At 42.5% G+C, this 9,670-nt stretch overlaps 1 protein-coding gene across 9 annotated transcripts in view; it reads right to left on the bottom strand.

The window, feature by feature from the left end:
• Positions 1-1,713: 1,713 nt before the first annotated feature.
• The window catches only part of Fzd6 (frizzled class receptor 6), a 31,770-nt gene continuing 23,813 nt past the window's right edge, over positions 1,714-9,670 (bottom strand). For 7 of the 9 annotated variants that reach the window (XM_017594684.3, XM_039078519.1, XM_039078520.1 and 4 more), the window contains 4 exons: positions 8,102-9,119; positions 5,866-6,014; positions 4,681-5,109; positions 1,714-3,650 (listed from right to left, as the gene is read on the bottom strand). In XM_017594684.3, coding sequence (XP_017450173.1) covers positions 3,488-3,650; positions 4,681-5,109; positions 5,866-6,014; positions 8,102-9,119 — 1,759 coding nt within the window. In that variant the 3' untranslated portion in view covers positions 1,714-3,487. Of the gene's footprint in view, positions 3,651-4,680; positions 5,110-5,789; positions 6,015-8,101; positions 9,120-9,670 lie in introns of those variants that run through there. The other 2 variants (NM_001130536.1, XR_005486551.2) reach the window with 2 other exon arrangements.

Below are 9,670 nucleotides of genomic sequence, written 5' to 3'. Positions count from 1 at the left end.
AGTTCCCAGGCAAATGCTCAATAAACTATCCCTGTCTGATTAAGATCAGTGTCTGTGTGGGCTGTGGGCTGAATCCTGGACCCCAATAATAGACCACCCCCCCTTTTTGAGACAGGATTTCTCTACATAGCTCTGGAACTCACTATGTAGACTAGGCTGGACTTCAACTCCCAGAGATCTGCCCACCTCTGCCTTCTGACTGTTGTGATTAAAGGCATGTGCTTCCTTCATGCATGGCCTGATACACTGTTTTTTAAATTATACATGTATGTATTTTATGTGTATGACTGTTTTGCTTGTATGCATGTCTGTGCACCACCTGTGTATTTGGTGCCCACAGAGGACAGAATATGGCATCGGATCCTTAGGACTGGAGTCAGGAAATGATTGTGAATGCTAGGAGTTGAACCCAGGCACTTCTAACAAGGGCTCCTAACTGCTTGTAATGACTATTCCTGGTTGTCAACTTGACTGTATCTGGAATGAACTACAACCCAGAATTGGAAGGCTCACCTGAGACCCTATCTTGAGGCTGAGAGATACAAGTTTCTGACCTGGATCTTGGTATGGAGATCTTGAGGTATAGTGGCTATGAATCCCATGAGACTAAGGCAAGGAGATCTGAGTTCAAGGTCATCTGGGACAAAGCAAGTCCCAGATCCAGGCATGGTGGTATATACTTTTAATCTGGGACACACCTGCTGGAGACTTACATAAGGACATTGGAAGAAGGAAGATTCTCTATTCTTCCCCTGCCTGCCTTGTGGGACTGAGCAATTGCTAGATCCTTGGACTTCCTTTCACAGCTGCTGCTGACCATTGTTGGGGAGTTGACTACAGACTGTAAATCATCCTAACAAATCCCCTTACTATATAGAGACTACCCATAAGTTCCATGACTCTAGAGAACCCCGACTAATACACTGCTGAACTGTCTCCAGCCTCTAGTTTGTGGAAGGTCAAGCATGGTGGTGTGTTTCTGTAATCCCAGAGCTCAGGAGGTGTAGGAAGGACAGTGATCCAGAGGTTGGCCTGGAATAGACAGTAAAATGTAGGTTGTCTTAGGCCAGTGAACCTGTCTTGAAACAAATTCACAGGGCATAAACAAAAACCCTCTTCCTCTAAAAGATTCCTTGTGAGTGAGAACCCAGGACTGCCTTAACCCAGGGCCAAGAGTCTGGGCTTTCTCTATCCCACATAGATAGCATGAAGTTTGGGGGTTTTCAGGCAGTTGTGGTTGCAATTCCAAATTTCTGGCAGGCGTTGGTCCTTTTCTCCTCCTTCCATAACACTGTCCACTTCTCCCCAATGCAATGCTTCATAGCAAATGGTTGCAGACAAGGCAAGCTGCAAACCCTGGGGTTGGTGACAGGAATTCCTCTGCTCCCCGATCAAGCCTGACAAGTCCTCACTTTACTAGCTGTTTAGTATGTGGAAAGCAATATTGCCTCATTGAGGTTTGTTCAAACGACCTAATCCACTACTGGGAGCAGACACAGAGGCCCTGGCTCCCTTTGCCTTATCCAGTTGTAGACAATATGGCTACAAAACTTACACTTTGGGAAGAAACTGTGACAATATGCAAGTGTTTTCATTGTTTTCTCCTTCCTCTGCTAAAGGGAAGTTTCTGACTTATTACTTATACCATTATTAATCTGAAAAAAGTTATACTATTATTTGGGTAAGTACTATGTATCTTGTACACAATACAAGTTTTTATACAAAGAAAATTTTATTGATGAAAAGATCACACAAAAAAGTTCTTGTGTCCAAAGTTTACATTTGTGGAAAAGTTAGTATTTACATTTTCCATACAGTACATGATAACTTTCATTTTAAACTTTAACAGGGGTCCAACAGGCTCAAGGTAGCCAAGAGAACCTTGCTGCAGAGATAATACTTGGGGAGAAACAACATTAAGAAACTCTCTTAGCACTTTAAGTGTCTTTTCACACTGTATTTGCTACACTACACTCTCCCTGCCCCACTCTGTCCTCAGCACATTTTCTTTATCAGGTTTAGCTGCAGATAGGAATTTTGTAAACTGTCTAAGAAAGATACAACACAATGTGTCTGTAGCATTCTAAAAACATTTTTTAAGTTTAAATTTTTTAAAAAAGATAAAAGCTGAGTGTGGTGGTTCAAGCCTTTAACCCCAGCACTTGGGAGATGAGTGAACTGCAGAGGGTGGACCTCTGTGATGTGCGAAGTCTCACTGAGCACCAGACAGCCAAGGAGAGCGACAGTGAGACCCTGTCTCAGAAAATAGAAGAGTAAGATAAAATAAAACAGGCACGAGCCATTAAAAATGGCCATAATTCAATCTTGAGTGGTCATGAAACACTTAAAACAAAAAGGAAATAAACAGAGTGGCCTAATTTGTAAAGAACTAACATCTCACCTGCTAATTTGCGAACACGCAGGAGGAAAGGGACCATACACTTGGGAGAGACTGTCAGCAAGTTCCTCAGTCCAGGGAAGGCAAGAGCGGCTCTGAGAGCTGAGCGCTTCTTACAAACCTTTCAGTGTGACACCTACTCCGTTACTGGAGAGAGGCTGCTGCGTAAGCTCCTTAGAATCCAGTGTAACAGCTACCATAGTTGCAAAGTAGCCAAAATATTAAAAACATCATAAACATATTTGATTCAATTTTCTAGGATTTTCAAAAAAGTTCAAATACTTATGTATCTACATATAAAGGTTCAATGATAAGTTTTAAATACTTCAGCAAAGAAAAATCCTGAATTTATATCAAAAGAGTGAAACAAGGGGCTGGGGCTTTAGCTCAGTGGTAGAGCGCTTACCTAGGAAGCGCAAGGCCCTGGGTTCGGTCTCCAGCTCCGAAAAAAACGAACCAAAAAAAAAAAAAAAAAAAAAGAGTGAAACAGCATAAAATATCTTAAATACTTTAATGAAAGAATCTTCATAAACAGAAGGAAATTTCTAATGCCCTTCCTACCCCCACATTTAAAAAATATTATTAACCTGGACATTCCTTTTTTTTAGGTATAAATGCATTATATTATTTTTGAAATCTGGGCTGTTGTTTCTTTCCAGTTTAACAGTAGACAAAAGGCTGGGCGGTGGTAGCCACACCATTATTCCCAGCACCCGGGAGGCAGAGGCAGGCGAATCTCTGGAACTTTGAGGCTAGCCTGGTCTACAGAGGGAGTTCCAGGACAGCCAGGGCTCACAAAGAAACCCTGAATCAAACAAACAAACAAACAAACGAACAACAACAACAACAAAAATAAAAGCAACAAAAATAAAAGCCAAGCCAAAAAAACCAGTAGACAAAGCTGGCTTAAGTGCATGGAAGACGGCAACAGTGAACTCTCTTTCTGCTGTGCTGAGAGGTAAACCCAGGTCCTCAAGTATCCCAGGTGAGCACTCTGCCACTGGGCAACTCCCAGCTCCACAGTGTTCTTTTATAAGACAAGGTCGTCTCCAGTGTAGTGTACAGCTCCCGGGGTAGAGACAGTTTTCTTCAAGTATCAGAATGGCCGCCAGCACCCTGCTCTTTCCTAGTTCCGGAAGCTGAGCGAACAAGCAGAGATGTGGAACCTTTGAGGCTGTTTGGTTCTGGAGAGCTGGGGATCTGTAAAGTGCACTCCATCAGGCCAGTCCCAGGAACGCCCTTTGGACTTACCCTAGAAAACAAGAGTGTTTATGTGCATAGCAGAAGCACACACAGGCAGTCAGTCATCCTAACGCGGTTCATTCACACCAAGCAGCTCTAGTGGGAGATAACCCTCTACAGCTCCTGGATAGCACTTCAAACCACAGCCTGTGCTGACTTCACACACCTTACCAAGTGCTATTTTGGTATGGGCGAGCACTGTCTCTCTCAGGGAACACAATTACTAAGGCAGGTTCCTGCTCCCAGGTTCCTGAGTCCTCCTCAGTGCTAAGATGCCATTAAGAGTTTAGAAATATGGGGTTGGGGATTTAGCTCAGTGGTAGAGCGCTTGCCTAGGAAGCGCAAGGCCCTGGGTTCGATCCCCAGCTCCGAAAAAAAGAACCAAAAAAAAAAAAAAAAAAAAAAAGAAAGAGTTTAGAAATACATTGCTGGGCATGGTGGTACATGCCTTTAATGCCAGCACTGGGGTGCCAGAGGCAGGCGGATCTGAGTTTGAGGCCTCAACTCAGTTGTCTACAGACGTTCAAAACTAAAAACATTTAATTATCCTTGTATAAAGTATCACATTTAGACAGAATGATGTAACATACTATTTTGTTTCCTTGAGTTGTTTCTTTTCTTGCAATTTTTAGAGCCGAGGCTAGCCTCGAACTTGCCTCAAATTCATGAGCCTCACATCTCCAGCTCCCCATGCTGGGATTACAGGCATGTAGCACCACACTCAGCTAGGCTGTATGAGGATACTTGGTCCTGTATTCCAGACATATTTTAAATACTTACCTAAGTGTCAAATACCATTAACAATTATCAGAAGAAACAAACATCACTTTCCAAATTGAACGTCATATATTAAGATGCTTCTCAAAGCTAAGGATTAAACTTTTAAGTGGCACACTATTAGTTGAAACCAAACTTCCTTAGGTTAAAAGTATAGGTAACGCATCATAACATGCTATTGTTCCAGATAAGGTATGTGCCAGTAAGAGATGGGCGACGCTCTATTTCAAATCATGACAATTTCATTAACAAAGTGATCTCACCTTCCTTCACTTGGAGCCCCTTCCGATACGCTGCTTTTCTCCTTCACGCTGCCTGCTCGGCTTTTCCTGTCGATCTGGTCCCCAGAGAACTTGGAGTTGGACGCTGCTGTGGAAGCAGGTTCTCCACAGTCTGGACCTTTGGCTCTGGGCGTGTTTGCTCGGTCTGCTCTCCCCTCTTTCAGGGATGCTTCTGGGGAGGTCTGGACTTCTGCTGAAGTTTCCTGCCCTAAGTAATCATGGTCGGCAATTGCTACGGCAGAGGTGCCATGGTCTGTGGTCACGCCCGTGCTAGTTCCCATGGACTTGGAAATGACCTTCAGTTTATGTGAGCCTGGTTTGCCATGCTTCTTCTTGTGCCTCACTTTGGAATTGTGCTTCAGGAAGAACTCACAGGACTCTTGCAGCACTCTTCGGCTCTCACTGATGGGGCTGTGGGGGACCGGGGAGAACTGGCTCAATACATCTTACATGTTGCAGATGGAACCTTTACCCCAAATCTACTTTGAGTAGTGAGAAGTTCTGTATGGTTTGCATTATCTATGAAATCTGGGGTTCCGCTACAGTGGAGTCTTTTGTGCAAGCACCTATTTGCTTCTGCTAACAGAAGCAGCACGCATGTGAGAAATTAAGAGGCCAAAATTCAAAGCTTGAAGGCAATGAAACACACAACAGCATAATGAGACTGACTCTTTGTACCACATAGAAACTGCTAACTATAGGTAAACCAGAGGGGAGGGGACACAGTGTAAGCAATGACCTCTGTTTTCTTTCTAACATTCAAGTTGACAGGGTATAGTAAAGTTATATGGGAACATAGATGTGAGATACACAGTGTAAGCACCGTATCGAAGTTAAATCCTTTGGAGGCCAGGTCTTGCTATGCATTTGAGCCTCACATTTGGCATCTTCCTGCCTGGCCCTTTGGTCACCAAGTGTGGGGCTAAAAGCAGGCTCTGCTTGTTCAGCCACAGTTAGGAAATTTGTGTTCAGTAATCAAATTAATTGAAAACTAATGTATATGTATAAATACACAGCACATCGTACTATTATAAATAACCAAAATGAACTATTCACTCATTAATATGAACTTCTATTACAGAATACTTCACTTGAACTGTTATCACTCCAGGCAAACATGAGCATTTTGGCCTGTCTAGTGTCTGAAGATAACCAGTCGGCTCTTACTCGCGCTTGCGGTTTCGCTTACAGAACCCGGCCCATTCTGTGCACGTCTTTTTGCTTCCAACCCAGAAGACCGCAGAGATACCAACAATTAATGTCATCAGATATTTTATCATAAATAAAGCCAATTCTGGTCGAGCTTTTGGGTTTGCCTACAAAAACAAAACAAATACTAACATACTTAAATAGGAAGAAAAATCTGCATTGTCAAAGTAAAGCTTAAACAAATTATACATTTTCAGTCTATTTTATTGCAAAAGGTTTGACATAAATAATATGAACAACAATTTTAATTTCAATGTATTTTATGAAGTTCTGAACAAGGAACCTTTATGTGTATCAAAATATGGCTCTTAAAATAAAAATACTTCTGAGTGATTCTCAGAATCTTGGTGTGACTTGTTGGCCTTTTCCTCTCCTGTTGGCCTCTCATAATTGCTAAAATATCTCTAAGTATTTACCTAGTCTTCTTCACTATAGTCTACTTTTTTTTTTTTTTTAAGATTTATTCATTTATTATATATAAGTACACTGTAGCTGTCTTCAGATGCACCAGAAGAGGGCATCAGATCCCATTACAGATGGTTGTGGGCCACCATGTGGTTGCTGGGAATTGAACTCAGGACCTCTGGAAGAGCAGTCAGTGCTCTTAACCACTGAGCCATCTCTCCAGCCCCACTATAGTCTACTTTTAAAATACATGTGAAATCTTTAGGAAGATGGCTCAGCAGTTAAGAGCAGTTGCTGCTCTTGCAGAGAACTGGGGTTTAGTGCCTAGCACCTACACGGTGGATCACAACTGTCTGTAACTCCAGTTCAAGGGAACTGTCCGTCCTTCGTGACGCCAAGCACACATGGGATGCATATACACACATGCTGGCCAACACTTACATGCATAAAAAGTAAAAATTAAAACAAAAAAGTCAAACTCATATCTTCTAATCTTTCTGCATGAATGCACATATATTAAATATTGTTGGCTACCACAAAACAAGTATTAGTAAGATGTAAAAGTGTAGAATTTCATGAAAAGTAAAATAACACTTTTGCTTAAAGCATACTGGTCTTAATATATTTACTAAATAACAATATTTTCAAACATTATTGTAAGTGTTCAAGTGTAAACATATTACACATATTGCACAGTATCTTGCTTTGTGTAATTACTACTCCCGGGAATGTCAGCACAGGGAGAGCTTTTCCTGAAGGCCGCTCCTCTGTGAGTTCTAACGTAGCCAACTAGGTCCTAGTTGGACACACTTAGTGGGATCCCACCTAGTTCCACCTGCTGGTGATGCTGCACATTCCTCTTTACATCACATGAAGTGAGTCTTCAGGAGGAGCAAAGAACAAGAAAGAGAGGGAGGGAGGGGCAGAGGGAGAGAGGGAGGGAGGGAGGGAGATAGGGCAGGAGGAGGGAGGGAGGCAGGGAGGGAGAAGGAAAGCTGACAGGTGTAAGCCACACAACTGTTCTGCCACTGAACTGCATCTCCAGCCAGATAAGATCTATTTTACTTTAATTAATTAATTTACTTGAGAGTCTTGCTACATTCCCAGGCTGACTTCAAATGCAACAATCCCCCTACCTCAGCCTCCTAAGTATATAGGCACAATGTGTACTGCTATAATGTATTTTTTAAAATTCCCAAATTTTTATTTAAAAATTCAACTGAAATGCTGTAAGAAATTAAATGTTTTCAGGAATTTATAATTTTTAATTAAAAAAAGCACCTTATACTAATCATAAGCATCAGAGACACACGGAACGTATTTTCTATTGTGTTTTCTTTCTTAGCTAAGAATGACAGGATGGGCTGCGCAAAAGCCAAGCTCTATTTTTAGATGCATACACTGCACAAAAGGTTAAGCCCAAACTCAGGGTTTCCTACTAATCGAAGACATGGGAAAAAAACCCAAACCTCTCCAATTCAGTAGATTACACTTTTTCTTTTCTCCGTATGACGAGGCCTACTCTTCCCAGTTGTTAGTCTGCTGTTAGAACCCACCTTAATTGTTGGTTTCAGTTTAATGTCTAAAATGTTTACAGGAGACGTGCTGTACTGCAGCTAGAGCTGCTGCTTGAAGCATGAGTCCTGGGATGGTCCCCAGCCTGGCTACTACACAGGGGTCACTCCCTATGCCTGACAGCTCTCCTCAAACCCAAGTCTAATCTTATGGCCACGCCTAATACAAGTGTACTTCTAGGAACCGCGAAGGTGAACAGAGGTGACACACTTACCTGGTAAGGACACGGGATGCGGTACTGGTGACAGTGATCAGAGAACCACGTCATCTCCCAGGTGACCCTGTTCACTAGCTCATAGACATAGCAGCCAAGAAGCGTCACTAAGGGCACAAGATACAGGCCACTGAAGACTCCAATGCGGATCATGAACTTCTTGAGCTTCTCTTGGTTTCGGCCATCATGTTGTATAACTTGTCGAACGTGATTTAAGGAAATGATGCCAGCTAAGAGGAGAGACAGCCCAACAAACACACAGAGGCACAGAGGCAGAAGGACGAAGTAGCGGGAGGCATCTAAGTCATACAGGCCAACGAAGCAAACGCCGCTAATGTTGTCTCCTTCAACCTTGTTCATAGCGAGCAGCATGACAGTCAGGAACCCGGGCATCCCCCAGGCAACGGCGTGAAACCACACTGCTTTTTGTTCAATAGCTTCGCAACTCCATTTTCTTCCGGCGGCTAAGAACCACGTAATGGTGAGGATCACCCACCACACGGTGCCGGCCATTGTGAAAAAGTACAGAAACATAAACACCACGCTGCAAGCCTTATTCTTTGACCCTAGAACGACTGTGTTCCCGAGTTCCAGCTTCTCATCTGCCTTATTACAAGCTGTGCTATTGCCCAGCAAAAACCCAACAAAGTACATGAGAGAGACGATGCTGTAACAGACGGAGTAGTATATAATTGGTCTCTCTGGGTACCTGAATCTTCTGACGTCAATTAAAAAAGTAAGAAACGTGAACAAAGTTGCACAAAGACAAAATATTGAAACTATTCCTATGAAACTTTTGGCAAAGTCTAGTTCATCACTTTTAAAGTACATGTTAGGACACGGAGGGGCACACTGGTCAATTCCCAGAAACCTATAGCCTTGGTCCCCGGAAGTCCTAAGGTGCTTTGGACACCAAAATCCAATGTCCCTTGGGACTTGATCTGTTTTCTTCTGTGGACCAAAAAGCTCTGTGTGTGGATCAGAAGTAACAGGAACAGCGCCATCACAGTACGGCAATCTGTAAAGTTTACCAAATTCAGTATGTGAAGTCATCGCTTTTTAAATTAAAAAAAATCTTCATGAATTCAAGGATTTCACATATACATACAATGTATTTTGATAATACTCCCCCTTCCCCTCACTCCTCTTAGATCCACTCCCCACTTTATCTTATGTTTTCCAAGTATAAACCATGACCTTGTTGCATTCATAACAGATGGGAGACATATGTGAGGCTGAGTAGACCATCTTCATGGTTGGGTGGAGATTGGAGACTGATTGAAAACTGTGTTCATGAAGCCTCAGCTCACTTAAACATATCAGCAAGAAGACAGGAAAACATGAAAATCTACTCCCATGGACAATAATTAGTCACATCATAATTTCAAAATTTTTTCTGCTTTTAAGACTTTTTAAGAGAATGTAGAATTCACCCAACTCTGTACTAAAGTGCTAGTGGCTTGCCCAATTATGGCCTATGAACCATAAATCCCAAGTACATTGGCTTGTCTTTATCATCCATCAGGTGTGCAGGACTGAATGTGAACGTCCGCACAAGTCGCACAAGCA

Source organism: Rattus norvegicus, chromosome 7 (assembly GCF_036323735.1).
Source record: "Rattus norvegicus strain BN/NHsdMcwi chromosome 7, GRCr8, whole genome shotgun sequence".
In the NCBI taxonomy this organism is placed as follows: Eukaryota; Metazoa; Chordata; class Mammalia; order Rodentia; family Muridae; genus Rattus; species Rattus norvegicus.
This window is presented reverse-complemented; position numbering and strand designations above follow the sequence as displayed.